The sequence below is a fragment of the Bos javanicus genome, chromosome 19 (assembly GCF_032452875.1).
Source record: "Bos javanicus breed banteng chromosome 19, ARS-OSU_banteng_1.0, whole genome shotgun sequence".
NCBI lineage: Eukaryota > Metazoa > Chordata > Mammalia > Artiodactyla > Bovidae > Bos > Bos javanicus.
Window position 1 is genome coordinate 11856369 of NC_083886.1, and position 18586 is coordinate 11874954.

General features: G+C 37.7%; 1 protein-coding gene across 2 annotated transcripts in view; it reads left to right on the plus strand.

The window, feature by feature from the left end:
- DHX40 (DEAH-box helicase 40) overlaps nt 1-18586 on the plus strand; it is a 55209-nt gene that overhangs the window by 8821 nt on the left and 27802 nt on the right. For both annotated transcript variants that reach the window (XM_061390189.1, XM_061390190.1), the window contains exons 8-11: nt 7982-8081; nt 10303-10389; nt 10533-10715; nt 15133-15213. In XM_061390189.1, the coding sequence (XP_061246173.1) occupies nt 7982-8081; nt 10303-10389; nt 10533-10715; nt 15133-15213 (451 nt within the window). The remainder of the gene's footprint in view (nt 1-7981; nt 8082-10302; nt 10390-10532; nt 10716-15132; nt 15214-18586) is intronic.

Genomic DNA, 18586 nt, shown 5'->3' on the forward strand with positions numbered 1-18586 from the left:
CTCCTCCTGCCCCCAATCCCTCCCAGCATCAGGGTCTTTTCCAGTGAGTCAGTTGTTCCCATCAGGTGGCCAAAGTATTGGAGCTTCAGCATCTGTCCTTCCAATGAACATTCAAGACTGAATTCCTTTAGAAAATCAGTGACTTGGTTGGATCTCCTTGCAGTCCAAAGGACTCTCAAGAGTCTTCTCCAACACCACAGTTCAAAAGCATCCATTCTTCAGTGCTCAGCTTTCTTTATAGTCCAACTGTCACATCCATACATGACCACTGGAAAAACCATAGCTTTGACTAGACGGACCTTTGTTGGTAAAGTAATGTCTCTACTTTTTAATATGCTGTCTAGGTTGGTCATAGCCTTTCTTCCAAGGAGCAAGTGTTTTTTAATTTCATGGCTGCAGTCACCATCTGCAGTGATTTTGGAGCCCCCAAAAATAAAGTCTGTTTGCATTGTTTCCCCATCTATTTGCCATGAAGTGATAGGACCAGAAGCCATGATGTTAGTTTTCTGAATGTTGAGTTTTAAGCCGACTTTTTCACTCTCCTCTTTCACTTTCATCAAGAGGCTCTTTAGTTCTTCTTTGCTCTTTGCCATAAGGGTGGTGTCATCTGCATATCTGAGGTTATTGATATTTCTCCTGGCACTCTTGATTCCAGTTGGTATATATAGGTAAATGGTAAGGATGAGAAATTGGGTTTGAGTAGAGCCGTTACTGAAGCATTCTGTTTATTTATTTATTCCCCTTCTGTTTCCAAGGGCACTGTAAGGTGAGCTACTGGTGATCCATATGATCATAACCATGTTTATTGTAGCAGTTTATGACAGTGCAAAGAGGCATTCGGATGGAGCTGATGAGGTACTGAGTAATGGGTGAGATGGAGTTTGCTGAAGCAGAGAGAAGGTAGCATTCCTGGGATCTAAGGCTTTCTTTATAAGCCTGGTAAATACAATATAGCACTTAGTTTCATTGTTTTTGCTACTTTGGGTTGTGGGGAGAGACCTTAATTCAGTGTTATTTCTTTTATTTCCTATTAGCTTGAGGAACAGAAAGCTTGCATTTGGGAGTGAGGACCGGGAAGAAGGGTTTCCTGCCTATAGCCTGGAGTGAGGGGGTTCGGTAGGTTTGGTGTTGAGGTAGACCTTATGAGGTGGATATTTTATATTTGCTCTTAACTTCTGAGCTAGCTGTGAGTGTGGCTATTTTAAGGAAACATCTTTAAATATCTCCGTGCTTGACATAAAAAATTCTCATCTGTCAACTGTGAAGAAGTGCTGAGGTGTTCCTACTACCACCAGGTCATAGGACCCCCTGCTCACCGGGCTGAACTCCCCCTGACCCCCACCCTTGTGATGTTCATTCAGGCTCAAAATATAAGAGCTATTTTTTATTTATTTTCCTCTGGCAGCATTTTTGTGATTCTGTGTTTGTTCCTTCCTGAACTTGAACTCCTCCTTTCCCTTTTACTCTCCCCCCTCACTGTTCGAAATTCTGCTGTTTTGTTTCACAAGTGCAACCAACTCCATGAAAACCCTTCCTGCTTTCCGTCCTCACAGCTGGCTTTTCTCTCTTCTTTGTTTGACCCTCACTGTGCTTCACTGTGCCTCTGGTGGCATTTAACACTTTTAACGTGTGTTACGCTTGTTTCATCCCCTCTGTGAGACTGTGGACTTCCTGAGGACAAGTACTGTGTGTTGAGAAAGTTCTAACTAAATGTTTTAGAGTTCCAGGTTTTTCTCTTTCTGCTTGGTATTGTTATATTAATGTCTTATACCAAACTCAAGAGTAAGAACCTTATTCTTGTTTCTCTCAAACCTTTTCTGTCTTCTTACTTCCTCCTTTTTGTTCAGGTCTTACATTCCTTCATGTTTGTTGTGCATTTAGGGAAAGCTAAACCCCTACAAAATTTATGAACTGAAATATACTTGTTGCTTCATAAGTGACAATTATTTGCATTGAATTAGGCATTTTTCCCACTCCAGTACTCTTGCCTGGAAACTCCCATGGACGGAGGAACCCGGTGGGCTGCAGTCCATGGGGTCGTGAAGAGTCGGACGCGACTAAGTGACTTCACTTTCACTTTTCACTTTCATGCATTGGAGAAGGAAATGGCAGCCCACTCCAGTGTTCTTGCCTGGAGAATCCCAGGGACGGGGGAGCCTGGTGGGCTGCCGTCTATGGGGTTGCACAGAGTCGGACACGACTGAAGTGACTTAGCAGCAGCAGGCATTTTTAGCACTGAAGTAATTCTCTAATTCAGTGCAGAAGCCTTTTGTGGAGGGTGGGAATCTTAGATTTTTTTTTTTAAGTAATGAAAGCCATGGTTGTTTTTCTAGAAAAATGCACATACACCCATATATATATATATGAATATATGCATAATCAGATTTCTTTATTTTACAGATAGAGGCTAAGTGATGTTCCTGAGGTCACATGGTGAATCTACATTTGATTACTGGTTGTTTATTCAGTAGTGGAGGGTCTAACAGTGCATGTGTTTCCACAATAGATGAAGAAAAGGAGAGGAGTTTTACCTTGAGGTGGTGTAGAACATTTTAAAAGAGGAGAAACTGCTCATTTAGATTATTGCATACATCCAAAAATAGTTTTTTCTCTTCTGATTACAAAACAAAGATACTTCTTTCAATATGTCGAGTACCAAGTGTCTAGGATAGTTTCCTTAAATGTTAAGATTAAAGATGTGGGGGAATAAGGCGAATGAGTTTCACATAAAAGCTTTTAGTCTATGTGTTTTCTCCCCAAACGAAAAATTTTATCTTATCTTAGAAAGAAATACATACTTTTTTAAAACAATAAAATCATCACAGTAAGAAAAATCATTAAACGTAGGTGCCACCAACATGATTAAGTGATAATCACTATTAATATTCTGAGGTATATTGTTCTGACCTTTTTATTTATACATTTAGATATGTTTTATTGTTTACATTTTTTTTTTAAAGAAAAATGGGTTGATTTTACATATGCTCCTTTGTTTTTCTTTTCTGCCCTTTGTAGAAGTTTTAAAAGTACAGAAAAGTACCAAAAAATGCCTTTTCCACTATGCAGAATTAACCTAGATGGTGTCTCTCTTTAAAGAAAAATTACTCAATTGAGGGAAAATGGTACAGTTTCATTATAATGAATTCAAGCAGTGTACAAAATTACAAAGGTAAACTTAAAGAAATCACCTCAAACTCCATCCAGAAATAACCATCTTTAACATTAGAAAAAACATTCTTCAGATCTCTGTGTATGTGTGTGTGTGCGTGTGTACATATAGAAGGATAAATAAGTAGGTAGGCTGAAAGAAATACCTTTTCAAGAGTGAGATTATACTATTAGTTGTTTTTTAGAAAGTAATTTTACTTGAATTTACTTGAAGGAATTGTTTAACTTTTAACTTCAAAGTAAATCTTTACCATGAGATATTTTATAATAAAGATTGCTGTAAGTTTAAACAAATGAAAATATTAAGCTGAAGTTAATATCTTCCTTCTAGACTATATTTGGTGCTTACTTTGGCAGCACATATGCTAAAATTAGACAATATTTGATTGGAGATCTTATCTATTGCCTGATTTGAAAGATGAAGACTTAAGTACTTATATTCTTCTATATCCTCCCCTTCTGATTTTTGTCAGTTATTTTTACATTGTTCAGATGTATTCAGTGTTTATCATCAATCCTTTACCATGATTTTTCCATTCCTAAACTACTTTCGATTAATTTTAGATTGGGTAGATTTTAACCTTTTTTCTTCTTTTTTTTAATAGAAGGGATCCTGGGCGTTTTTGGTTTTTTTTTGTAGTTCTTTTATTTAAGAATGTCAGGCTTTCGCCTTTATACTTGAGCTACATCTTGGCTGGGTTTTATGTTCTTGGGTTGCACTTTCTTTTCCTTAGAACTTGGTAGACGTTGTCCAGTTGTCTTCTGGCATTGAGTGTTGCTGCGGAGAAGTCTGAGGCCAACCTGATTTTTTTTCCCCTCCTTGTAAGTGATTTGTTTTATCTGTCTGATTGCTTGAAATTTCCTATTTTTATCCTTAAAGTTCAATAGTTTCATTTAGAATATTTTTTGGTGTTGAGTGTTTTATAGTAAAAATTTCCTGGAATTTTATGTGCTTTTTAAAAAAATCAACTTTATTGAGGTATACTTTTTATACAATAAACTATGCCTGTTTTAAGTATACAGTTTCATGAGTTTTGAGAAATGTACATATATGTGTAGGGGCTTCCTAGGTGTCTCAGTGGTAAAGAATCCACCTGCCAATGCAAAACATGCAGGAGACGTGGGTTCAATCCCTGGGTCGGGAAGCTCCCCTGGAGGAGAAAATGGCAACCCACTCCAGTGCTTCTGCCTGGAAAATCCCTTGGACAGAGGAGTCTGGTGGCTGCAGCCTATGGGGTTGCAAAGAGTCAGACGTGACTTAGCAATTGAGTACACACGCACACGTATCTGTGTAGCTACCCCACAAACACGATAAATTGGTTGCTGTTTTGATCTGCAATTTTAATCGTTATGTTGGATTGCCTCGCTTCTATATATTTTAGCTTCCTTCCAGTTACGTTATCTTTTCAACTACATTTACTGATTATCTCAAGCCTTTTCTCTGTGTCAGAAATTTGATTTTCAGCTGTGTTAGTGAGGATTCTCAAGATATTTTTGATGCACCCAAAAATGACTTCCAGTGGGGGTAGAGTTTGAGCTGAACAGTGTTGTACTACTTTTATTTTGTTCCAGAATCATTTTTTCCCCCTTTGATTAAGTTTCTGTTTATAGCTCTGTGTTCCTTTTATACACATTTTCTCTCTCTTTCTTTCTCTTGTCTCTCTCTCTCTCTCTCTCTCTCTCACACACACACATACACACACACACACATTCTCTTTCAAACATGTTTCTGCTTTAGGAACAATTTGAAACAAATTTTATGAGGATGTTTCAGTTGGCCTTACATATAATATGTAACATACATGTATCTTAGGAATATTAAGAGTGTTAAGTGGTGGAGCCTCAGTGTCTTTATTTCTTGGTAGATTTTGAAACATCTTTCTGCCTTTTTGCCAATCCTCCCTGCTCGCCTGTTAATTTACATCCTGGTACCTTATTAGGTGGGCTTACCTGGTGGCTCAGTGGTAAATAGCTTGGTGGAGGAGACATGGTAAAGAGCCAGTGCAAGAGATGCAAGAAATGCAGGTTTGATCCCTGGGTCGGGAAGATCCCCTGGAGGAGTGTATGGCAACCCACTCCAGTATTCTTGCCTGGAAAATTCCATGGATAGAGGAGTCTGGTGGGCTACAGTCCATGGGGTCACACAGAATCAGACATGACTGAGGAACTAAGCTCGCATGCAGTGAAAGTATTGTTTCCCCTTTTCTTTGTGGAAACTGAGAATGTGCTTTAGGACATATGTATTTAACTTTTCCCCCGAACCTTTACAAAGAGACATAAAATTGGCATATGTTCATACTTGTGGAATATGGTGTTAAAGTATATGGGTGAAATGTAAATATGGAACAAATGTGAGTCTTGTCAAAATAGCAGGTTAAGGACTTTTTAATTGACTAATGAACAGTGATAAACTGAAATCTTGCTTGAATTGAAGATGAAAATTAGGTACTTTTAGAAATGAATTAATTGAAAAACAGAGTTGATCATAAACATGTTCAGAATGGACATTTCTAATTTATGTAAACTTTTACGGTAATGTGGAATTTTAAAAGTAGAAGGATCTCTGTTATTTATACCATGTATTTAAAAATTTATCAATTCATTGAACTTTGTTGAGCTTGAACTTTGTTGAGCATTTTCTGTGGTCCAGGCATTTTAGGTACTGGGGTGGGAGGGGAGTGGTATGTCTTGAATAAGAGAAAGTCCTTGTTCTTACAGAGCTACATTGTAGTAGAATAGATAGACAGCAGATAAATGTGTAAACATAATGTGAAATACTGGGTAGTGTATGACTCATTTGAACTATCTGGAAGAAATGAGGTACCTAAATCTAAGAAACGCCTAAAAAATAATCTTTATCACTTATGTGTCAGTTGCCTTTCTAGCACTTTTTTTTTACTTAAGTTAATTTCAGTATGATGTAGAAGAGCAGTAATGGTTGACTTGGTTTTAAACTTGCCTGTCTATATGTGAATCTTGGGCAAGCCACTTGAACTCTCTGGGCTTTAGTTTTCTCATCTATAAAATGAGATGGTTGGCCTAGTACATGATTTTAAAACTGTGCTCGTCTGTGTCATTCCTTTTCTCCTTTGTGAGAGTTCAACTTTGGTCTGTTTTATATACTGGGAATACCTGGATCTTTATAAGGTTTTATTTGGAAACACGTTTTGTACTTTACTTAAAAATAGGTTTGGTTAAGATTTCCTTGGCTGCTGAGGAGAGAACAACTTGAGGCTGCTCAAGTAGAAAAATTTTTCTAAATGAATATGGGTATATCTTGTGGAAATCAAATGCAACTATGCATTAAAATTTTTTTCTTTTTACAGTATATGTATATACTGTTCAGTATAAATGTATATGTTGAAATATATATATATACAGATACAAATACAAATTTATGTATACAAATATAAATACATATGCTGATAATTTCTTTTCATATGCCAGTAGATTGACTTGTGTACTTCCTGGAATGACCAGGGAGTCACCAGATCTCCATTTTTGGAGATCACTGAAACAGACAATCTACCAAATCTCTTGCTTGACCCCTTGAGCTTTTCCTTCATCCCACCATGACCACTCATTTGAAAACCTAGCATTGTAGACTTTGTCAGTATCATCATTTCTGACCTTAGTTTTAAACATCTTTCTGATGATTACTTCCTGTTTCTGCCAATTCACTCTTCGAATTTAACAATTTTCAGAATGCATCAAGACTTTTAACAGTTTTCACTTATCTCCTTTCACCTATGGTGTTATCATTTCCTTGCAAACAGCAACTCTCCTATTCTGTTCTCTGCTTAACCAGGCAGGTGGGCAAGTCTGGCCAAATCCATCTTTCTACTTGTTTTATACCATGTCTCTTAAGGCTTGGAGATCGCCAGGCACCCAGAAATACTCTCTTGTGAACTGTTACAGATGATTCATTCTTTCCTCTCTTTAGACTAGCTTTCCTCTATATATATTAGTCACTTCCCTATGGTTTACAAGTTTATTTTTCCTCTTTGCAAGAGACTGGCCTAATCAAATTGAGCATCTCTTGGGCCTTATTCCAAGAGATTCAAAGGAGAATGAGAACTGGTCCAGTTGGAGAGAGGTTTATCCTTGGCACCATAAACTATGGCCAGAGGAGCAAAGTTACTCTGAGCATTGCTACTGGGGCTCACCCTTCAGAATGCGTGGGTAGTGAAAATCAGGATGGTGTTACTTGTTGAGAGATGGAGTCATCTGAAAAAGGAGAAGGAAATGGCAGCCCACTCCAGTATTCTTGCCTGGAGAATCCCAGGGACAGGGGAGCCTGGTGGGCTGCTGTCTTTGGGGTCACATAGAGTCGGACATGACTGAAGTGACTTAGCAGCAGCAGCATCTGAAAAAGTAAAAACTGATTAACCTTAGTTAATCAGTCTTTAAAGCATAGAAAGGTTCTTAATCTGTAGTGCATGGATGGGCTTCAGAGAGCCCCCGAACATCCTGATATTGTTAGAAAAATTTTGTGTATGTGTACATGTGTGATTTTTAATGGAGACGAGGCCCACAGTTTTTAAAGTCTCGAAGGGAGCTATGACCTACATAAAGGACTGCTGTAGGGTTAACTTTAGCAAGAGTAATCTGGTTCCGTGGATCTAGATATCTTAATAGTAAAAGATGAGTAAAAGAGCAGTTCTTGCTATTGTATTTTTAATTCAAGATAATTAAAGAGGTAAAGAAAACAACTTCTAATGGAAAGAAATGAGTTTTTCAGAACTTGAGTTCGACACATGCATGTTACACATGCATGTTGTGAATTATTCTTTTCTTTTCATATATGTTTTAGATCAACAGAGAAGAATATTTTTGCCACCTCCACCTGGAATTAGAAAATGTGTCATATCCACCAATATTTCTGCAACATCTTTGACAATAGATGGGATCAGGTAAACTTTTAAAATTCCTTTGAAAGCCAAGGAAGCCACTTAGCTAATCGTAAAATATTCAGTTTGTGTCTCTGTGCCTGCCACCAGTTCCCCTCTCACCTCCTTAACTTGTAATCACCCAGCGTTTTTTGTAATTATTGTTTGCTCTGAATAGGAAATGGAGTAGGAGGTGCATATAGTATTTCTGTTGATACTTTTAAATACTTGTACTTGGCAACTTGTAGCTTCCTCTTCCCAAATGTAAGATTATGTGTAATGTTTCAAGGATTTCTTTAAGTGGGAGGCCAAACCTGTTTTTCTATGTTCCCATTACCAGCAGATACCTAAGAGGATCTGATATTCCCTTTTGACCTGTCAGCTCCACTTCATATAGTTAGCTTTGTAAACCCAAGTATTTATCTGGAGGTACTGTTTCTTGCTTTTCAGCTGTTTGTGAAATGGACTTTATATTTCAGTGTAATCAATGATGCCATCAAATTTTTGAGAAATTTTGTAGAGAAACACTTGGAAATTTTAAATCTAGACTGAGAGCTAAATGAGAAGTTCTTTTAGACCTTTGAGCCACATTCCTTCTGGATGTTTATCTTTTACCCAGTATATTTCATGTCCTTAACTAAGTCTGTCTCTGCCAAAGGATGACTGGACCTGCCGCAAAGGTTCTGTATGTTTCTTTTGGGTAAAATGATCCTCCAGATCTAAGAGGAAGTTTAATTTCCTCTGCTTCTCTTAACTTTAAAAATAATGGTTTCACTAAGGGCTTAGGTGAGCAATTCTCTTGAGTAAATTAATCTCTGTAATTTTTTGTTTCCAGCCAAGGCAATATTCATGAAATAGCGTCTTTCAGAATGTTCCCTTAGTGAATGATAGACTTAGTACTGTTTCTGACTAAGTTTTTAACCTGACTTGTTCTCCATTTAATTGGCTTAAAGTGGTGTTGTTAGAGAGTAAATGGAATTAATTCTGAACCTGTTAGAATGATTTAGAGCTGATTTTCAAGTTTTTCATTTGTTGTTGTTTAGTCACTAAATGGGTGTCTGACTCTTGCGACCCCATGGACTGTAGTTCATCAGGCTCCTCTGTCCATGGGATTTTCCAGGTAAGGATACTGGAGTGAGTTGCCATTTCCTTCTCCGGGGGATCTTCCCCACCCAGGGGCTGAACCTGCATCTCCTGCATTGGCTGGTGGATTCTTTACCACTGAGCCACTAGGGAAGCCCTTATTTTCTATGGGACAACATAAGATTTACATTGAAAAGTGGATAATAAAGTAGTATTTATTCCATATACAGTGTTGTGCAACCACCACCTCTATCGCGTCCTAAAACTTTTCATCCCCCCCAAATAAAACTATATACTTTAAGGAGTTGTTGCCCATTTATGCCTCCCCCCTAGCGCTTAGCAGCCACCACTTAATGAATACCCTATGTTGGGTATTTCATATAAATGGAGTTACAGCATGTGATCTTTTGTGCCTGGCTTCTTCCACTCAGCATGTTTTTTGAGGTTCATCTGTGATGTAGCATGTATCAGTACTTCATGCTTTTTTATAGCTGAATAGCATTGTTATATGTGTAGACCATAATTTGTTCACCCTTTCATCTCTTAATGGTTAATGAACATTTATGCTGTTTCTACCTTTTGGCTCTTATAGTGCCCCTATAGTGCACTGTGAATATATGTCTGCAAGTGTTTGTTGAGTGGGCTTCACAGGTGGCTCAGTGGCAAAGAATTTGCCTGCCGGTGCAGGAGACGTGGGTTTGATCGCGGGGTGGGGAAGATCTCCTGGAGGAGGAAATGGCAACCCACCCCAGTGTTCTTACTTGGGAAATCCCATGGACAGAGGAGCCTGGCGGGCTACAATCCACAGGGTCCCAAAGAGTGGGACACGCCTGAGCACACACACATGCAATATGCTGAGTACTTGTTTTCAGTTCTTCTGAGTGTATCCCTAGGAATGGAGAGTTTGAGTCATATTGTAATTCTACGTTTAATGTTCTGAGGACCCACCAAACCATTTCCCACATTGGCTGAACTATTTTACATTTCCAAAATAGCAGTGGAACCAATAGAGTTCCAATTTCTTCACTTTCAGGTTTTAACCCTTAACTGAAAAGTTGTTGTGTAGTTGTTAGTTTGATAGAAAAGAAGTATCCAAAGTGGTTAAAAATTAGCGAGTCTTTCCGTATTTTCTAGAAACTTAACTTTTTTCCATGCTCTTTAGATACGTGGTGGACGGTGGCTTTGTGAAGCAGTTAAATCACAACCCCAGGTTAGGATTGGATATCCTAGAGGTGGTTCCAATTTCAAAGTAAGTCTCTGTGTTAAGCCTTTTTGTTCAAAGAGCAGTTCATTAGATAATTTATAATTGCTTTGAGAAAGAAAATGAATTACTTAGGAAAAAATCACAGAACATTTTGGGGACTTTTTTGTTGTTTTTTTTTTTTCCTAAAGGAGTGAGGCGTTACAGCGAAGTGGCCGAGCTGGCAGGACTTCCTCAGGAAAATGCTTTCGGATCTATAGTAAAGATTTTTGGAACCAGTGTATGCCTGACCATGTGATCCCTGAGATTAAGAGAACTAGTTTGACGTCTGTAGTTCTGACCTTAAAGTGCCTTGCCATACATGATGTAATAAGGTATGTAGACAATTTGAAAAAAAAGAAAAATGTGTTAGGGAGTCAGGTTTTTTCCTCTGAAATTTTTTTGAAGTATTTGACAGATATGGCACTCCATTTTCAAGGTTTAACTAAACCCAAATAAAAGGTTTCTTTCCCTTGCTTTACTGGGTTTTGATCCCTTGCTCATATTTTAACCATGGCTTAATGGAGTATTTCAGGCTGGTGTTTATTTGGATCATTTAGTGACCACTGTTTCTCTGTAATGAAAGGTATACAATGACCTTAATTCCACTTTGAAAGTGTTATGTTTTATTTTTGGGGGGATTAGCATTTTTTATGTAGCCAGCATGGTACCAAGTACCATGAGAGGGGAATACTCAGTAGGTTTTGCTTTTGCTAAGCTTAAATTCTAATGGGGAAATGAGATTGAGATATGAAGCAAAGAATAGAACAACTGTTAAATTTTAGTTAAATGTTGAACTATATAATTAGTATGGGACAGAATATTGTAGGGCCTTGAAATTTTACCATTATAAAATTTATGGTAGAAGAAATAGTGAAAGAAGAGTATTGTCTTTGTCTTAATTTTGCTTTTAATTGCCTGGGGATGTTGAAGTGTCAGGAACCTAGGGAGAAGATGACCATACATTCTTTTCTTTTTTTCACGTGTTCTTTAAATTCATAATAAGGGAAATAGTTACTAGATACATCCAGATATGTTTTATATACTCTTGGAAAGCCATCTAAGATTTTTTTTGGTAGTTATTGTAACAGCAGAGATTTTCTAGATGAGAATAAAAATCCTAGAAAGAAGAAAGCAGATATATAAAATTGTTTTCATATATGATACATATTAGAAAGGCCATTTTAAAGAAATCTAATTGACCAAACAGATGAACTCAGATTGAAAGTATTTATAAAGGCTAACAGAGCAGCATATAACCAAGAATAAATATATATTAGAAAACTAGAAACAATAATTGCTCAATATCATCTGCACTGAATTATTTTTCCATCTTAAGTTTTAAGACTTAGAAAGGACTGAAAATTTTTTAAATGTTAGAGACCAAAAAAAAAAAGACTTCTTTCCCCACCCCTCTTTCTTTTTACTTCAGTTTTATTGAGATATAATTGACATACAGCACTGTGTAAATGTAAGGGATACACATAATGACGTATATACATTGTGAAATGATTACTACAGTAAGTTTAATGAACATCCATCATCTCATACAGATAAAATATTAAATAGAAAAAAACGTTCTTTTCCTTATGATGAGAATTCTTTCATATATAACATACAGCAGTGTTAATTATATTTACCGTGTTCTATCTCCCCACCACAGAGAACCAGAATTTGAAATAGATGGTATAGTATTCATAGGTAACAAAAGAAAATGGAGCTTTTGTTGTTACTGTGCTTCCCCATTCTCCTCCATCAAGGATGATTTTAGGGACTTTCCTGGTGGGTAGCACAGTGGATAAGAATCTGCCTGCCAGTGCAGGGGACACAGGTTCATTCAATCCCTGGTCTGGGAAGATCTCACATGTCATGGAGCAACTAAGCCAGTGCGCCACAACTGCTGAGCCCACCTGCCTCAACTACGAAGCTGGCACACTCCAGGACCTGCGAGCCCAAATACTGAACCTATGAGCCGCAGCTGCTGAGTCTGTGAGCTGCAGCTACTGAAGCTTGCACGCCTAGAGCCTGTGCTGTACAAGAGAAGCCCCTGCGATGAGAAGCCCAAGCACGACAGCGAAGAGTAGGCCCTGCTTGCGGCAACTGAAAAAAGCCCGAGTGCAGCAACGATGACCCAGGACAGCCAACATAAACAAATAAATAAACATTTTTAATAAAGAATGATTTTAAAACTGAAAAGAGAAGAACAAGTCTAGATAAGAAGGGATGACGACTAGTATGGATTAGAAAATACTGAGAGAAACCCTAACAACCACAGATGAGGTCGTCTTGAGGCTTTAGACATTATTTCCACAGTACTAAAAGAACTTGCTGATATAATGTCAGAGGTACTGTAGGTCATCTCTGAGAAACTATGCAGAACAGGTTACCAGAAAATTGTGAGCAACTAAAAAAAAATAAATTCTCTGTTTAAGAAAAGAGCAGGTTATAGAAATAGCTGCCTAGTAAGCTTTACATTGATTCTTAGCAAATTCTACCATTGTTCATTGGAAAAAGGTTTAAGAGAATATAATGTTGGTTTGTAATCATCAATGTGAATCAAAATGGATCACAAAGAATATGTCCTCAAACCATTCCCTTTTCAGTTTGAAGACAGGACCATTCATGTAATGGCTGCACCACAAGAAGTGATTGAATGATAACCTGATGTCTCTTGTTTTCACCGCAGTATTTAAAAAGATTACATCTGACATCTTTTTGAATAAGAATATGACAGTACTGCTGAATTAGGGTATAGCTGCCAAATAGCCAAACCCAGAAAGTATTGATTAATTGTTCACCAAGCCTTGATGGGGGTTTTACTGGTAGTATGCTGAATTTCACTTTTTCCTGATAAGCAATTTTAATGAAAATATTAAATAAATGTATTAAAATAACGATTTCCAGATTTTTGGTAAAAACTTGTATACCTAATAGGTAGATGATTAAAACTAAGATTTAGAATGGTCTCATAGGCCAGAACCTGGGGCACAAATCACCAAGGTAAAAGTCTGAAAGGGTATATCTTAAATCCTGTGTTTTGATTGCACATTAAAGAAATTCAATGTGGAAAAGATCTGAAGTTATCTGATCACCACAAACTTAATATGAGTTTGCAGTTATTCTGTTTAAAAATTTTAAAAAACCCTACTGCATAAACTATGATTATTAATAGACTGCAGTGTCCAGATGATTGGGAATTATAGCATTCCTGTTCAGTGTTGGTCACTCCACATTTGGAATTCAGTTTTGCATGTCATTGTGTTTTATGAGGAGTTTGACAAACTAGATTGTTTCTAAAAAAAAATGCTAATTATGTATGGTGGGTCTCTTAGAAACCAGATAATACAAGGAGATTTTGAGAGAATTGGTACTTGATATAATCAAGGGGAGAAATAATTGTCCTTTTAACAAATCTAAAATGGCTCTTATGTAGAGGAGGAAGCTGACTAGTTTGGTATTGCTCTAGGATTGGGGTCACAAAATCTGGTCCAGGCTCATTGATAGTTTTTGTAAATAAAATTTTATTGGAACACAGCCATGCCCTTTTATTTATGTATGGCTGCTTGTGCTTTAGCAGTAGAGTTGAGTGGTTGTGACAGAGACCATATGGCCTGTAAAACCCAAAATATTTACTGTCTTGCCTTTAAAAAGTGGCTTCCCTTGTAACTCAGTTGGCCTTTAGAAACTGCTTGCTAACTCTTGTTCTAGCAGATAACAGGATTTGTTGGTACAAGTTGTAGGAAAGCTGACTATAAAACAGTTGACCAAATTTTTGTTTATTTATATTGAAATAGAGCTGTCAGTCCTGGAATGGACTTTTTTTGTGTAAGATATTGGACCTTTTGTCCCCTTTTGGCCCTTTTCCAAAGTGAGAAGTTGGAGTGGATAATGTATCATCTCAAAACTAATGGTGGAAAAAATAATCCAGTGCAGATAATAAGTAATTACTGTCCCGGTGGGCAGGTATATATTCACCTTGGTTATATGTCTCTCTGCTGTCCTTTGTGAATATTACTTTTTTCCTTATTTGAAGAAATAATTATCTTCAAGTGTGAAATAGATCCCATGCTCTAGAGGCATCTCTCAATAGTCATACTGACCTTTGTGAATACTGTTAATTGTCTTACGTTGCTTAATGATAGTGTGGTATGTAAGAGAATGTCCTTTCTTTCAGGGGACATGCTCTGAAATATTTAGGGGTAGATTGGCATTGTGTTTGCAATCTGTTTGGAGACAGTTCAAGAGAAACTAAGTCCATACATATCCCTACAGACAATAAAGCAAATTGGTAAAGTTAATTGAAGATATTTATCATTGTATCAAAAACCGTTGTACTGTTAAATAATTTGTAATTTTTTAGGTACTGTTAAATAATTTGTAATTTTTTAGCCACTTTCAGTTAATTCTTCACTGTTTTTTAAAATTGTAATAAAAATTACAGACTGCAGAACAGAATAGATGATATTGGCTATGAAGAACCGTTGTTAAGTAGAGAGGAGTCGTGAGAGTATTGCAGCTAAGGGGGAATAAAGAAAAGGGCTTCTTCAATTAAATAGGAGAGTGTGATTCAGAGAAAATGTCCTCCTTTGTCGAATGCTGATTACCATGATAGAATGCTAAAAAGAAAAGAGAGAGAAAAGAAAGACTTGAAAAAACAGAAGGAAAACCTTTTAAAGAAATTTTCAAATCTGTATAAAATCTTGCCATGTTCAAGGAATGAAGTCTCATTTTATGTATCACTTAAACACACAGGTTCCCCTATTTGGATCCACCTAATGAAAGACTTATTTTGGAAGCTCTTAAACAACTTTACCAGTGTGATGCTATTGACAGGTAAAGAAGAAAAACCCTCAAAACAAAACCAACTACAATAGATGTTAATCTGTCTCTTTTTTTTAAAGGGTTCTTAATGTTTCCCTTTATCATTAGAAAGTGATTTGTTTGAATTGAATGGATTGTTTTCCCTGAAATTAGAATTTGTTCTCAATCTCCCCTCACCACAATTCTGAAATTATACCATAAAACAGTTTTTTTTTTTTTTTTAGTATTGGTAGTATTTAACAAGTAATTTCTGAGCACCCTTTCTATTGCCAGGCATTGTGCTAGGCACATCAAAATAATAAGTAAGCCAGAGTCCTTGTTCTTATGACTGTGATGGGAAAAGATTTGTTAATTATTATTGTCTCATTTCCTTAAGGACATTTTCCATGCTTCTGTAGCATTGTGTGTCTGTTATTATATTACTTTATTCTTCCTTATTGTTTAGTTTGTTGGATATATAGGTGCTTGAGAGCAAGGAATTTTATCATCTTTATGTATTATGATTATACAGTAGAAGTGATAAATAGATTTAAGGGCCTAGATCTGATAGATAGAGTGCCTGATGAACTATGGATTGAGGTTCGTGGCATTGTACAGGAGATAGGGATCAAGACCATCCCCATGGAAAAGAAATGCAAAAAGCAAAATGGCTGTCTGGGGAGGCCTTACAAATAGCTGTGAAAAGAAGAGAAGCGAAAAACAAAGGAGAAAAGGAAAGATATAAGCATCTGAATGCAGAGTTCCAAAGAATAGCAATAAGAGATAAGAAAGCCTTCTTCAGCGATCAATGCAAAGAAATAGAGGAAAACAACAGAATGGGAAAGACTAGAGATCTCTTCAAGAAAATTAGAGATACTAAGTGAAGTCAAGTGGGCCTTAGAAAGCATCACTACTAACAAAACTAGTGGAGGTGATTGAATTCCAGTTGAGCTATTCCAAATCCTGAGTGCTGCACTCAATACGCCAGCAAATTTGGAAAACTCTGCAGTGGCCACAGGACTGGAAAAGGTCAGTTCTCATTCTAATTCCAAAGAAAGGCAATGCCAAAGAATGCTCAAACTACCGCACAATTGCACTCATCTCACATGCTAGTAAAGTAATGCTCAAAACTCTCCAAGCCAGGCTTCAGCAATGTGTGAACTGTGAACTTCCTGATGTTCAAGCTGGTTTTAGAAAAGGCAGAGGAACCAGAGATCAAATTGCCAACATCTGCTGGATCATAGAAAAAGCAAGAGAGTTCCAGAAAAACATCTATTTCTGCTTTATTGACTATGCCAAAGCCTTTGACTGTGTGAACCAGAGATCAAATTGCCAGCATCCGGTGGATCATGGAAAAAACAAGAGAGTTCCAGAAAAACATCTATTTCTGCTTTATTGACTACTCCAAAGCCTTTGACTGTGTGGATCACAATAAACTGTGGAAAATTCTGAAAGAGATGGGAATACCAGACCACCTGACCTGCCTCTTGAGAAATCTGTATGTGGGTCAGGAAGCAACAGTTAGAACTGGACATGGAACAACAGACTGCTTCCAAATAGGAAAAGGAATACGTCAAGGCTGTATATTGTCACCCTGCTTATTTAACTTTTATGCAGAGTACATCATGAGAAACGCTGGACTGGAAGAAACACAAGCTGGAATCAAGATTGCTGGGAGAAATATCAATAACCTCAGATATGCAGATGACAGCACCCTTATGGCAGAAAGTGAAGAGGAACTACAAAGCCTCTTGATGAAAGTGTAAGTGGAGAGTGAAATAGTTGGCTTAAAGCTCAACATTCAGAAAACGAAGATCATGGCATCTGGTCCCATCACTTCATGGGAAATAGATGGGGAAACAGTGGAAACAGTGTCAGACTTTATTTTTGGGGCTCCAAAATCACTGCAGATGGTGACTGCAGCCATGAAATTAAAAGACGCTTACTCCTTGGAAGGAAAGTTATGACCAACCTAGATAGCATATTCAAAATCAGAGACATTACTTTGCCAACAAAGGTTCGTCTAGTCAAGGCTATGGTTTTTCCTGTGGTCATGCATGGATGTGAGAGTTGGACTGTGAAGAAAGCTGAGCACTGAAGTATTGATGCTTTTGAACTGTGGTGTTGGAGAAGACTCTTGAGAGTCCCTTGGACTGCAAGGAGATCCAACCAGTCCATTCTGAAGGAGATCAGCCCTGGGATTTCTTTGGAAGGAATGATGCTAAAGCTGAAACTCCAGTACTTTGGCCACCTCATGTGAAGAGTTGACTCATTGGAAAAGACTCTGATGCTGGGAGGGATTGGGGGCAGGAGGAGAAGGGGATGACAGAGGATGAGATGGCTGGATGACATCACTGACTCGATGGACATGAGTCTGAGTGAACTCCGGGAGTTGGTGATGGACAGGGAGGCCTGGCGTGCTGCGATTCATGGGGTCGCAAAGAGTCGTACATGACTGAGTGACTGATCTGATCTGATCTGAAGGGAACGTTTCATGCAAAGATGGGCTCGATAAAGGACAGAAATGGTATGGACCTAACAGAAGCAGAAGATATCAAGAAGAGGTGGTAAGAATACACAGAAGAACTGTACAAAAAAGATCTTCACGACCCAGATAATCACGATGGTGTGATCACTGACCTAGAGGCAGACATCCTGGAATGTGAAGTCAAGTGGGCCTTAGAAAGCATCACTACAAACAAAGCTAGTGGAGGTGATGGAATTCCAGTTGAGCTATTTCAAATCCTCAAAGATTATGCTGTGAAAATGCTGCACTCAATATGCCAGCAAATTTGGAAAACTCAGCAGTGGCCACAGGACTGGAAAAGGTCAGTTTTCATTCCAGTCTCAAAGAAAGGCAATGCCAAAGAATGTTCAAACTACCGCACAATTGCACTCATTTCACACGCTAGTAAAGTAATGCTCAAAACTCTCCAAGCCAGGCTTCAGCAATATGTGTGAACTGTGAAGTTCCTGATGTTCCAGCTGGTTTTAGAAAAGGCAGAAGAACCAGAGATCAAATTGCCAGCATCCGCTGTATCATGGAAAAAACAAGAGAGTTCCAGAAAAACATCTATTTCTGCTTTATTGACTATGCCAAAGCCTTTGACTGTGTGAACCAGAGATCAAATTGCCAGCATCCACTGTATCATGGAAAAAACAAGAGAGTTCCAGAAAAACATCTATTTCTGCTTTATTGACTATGCCAAAGCCTTTGACTATGTGGATCACAATAAACTGTGGAAAATTCTGAAAGAGATGGAAATACCAGACCACCTGACCTGCCTCTTGAGAAATCTGTATGTGGGTCAGGAAGCAACAGTTAGAACTGGACATGGAACAACAGACTGGTTCCAGATAGGAAAAGGAGTTTGTCAAGGCTGTATATTGTCACCTTGCTTATTTA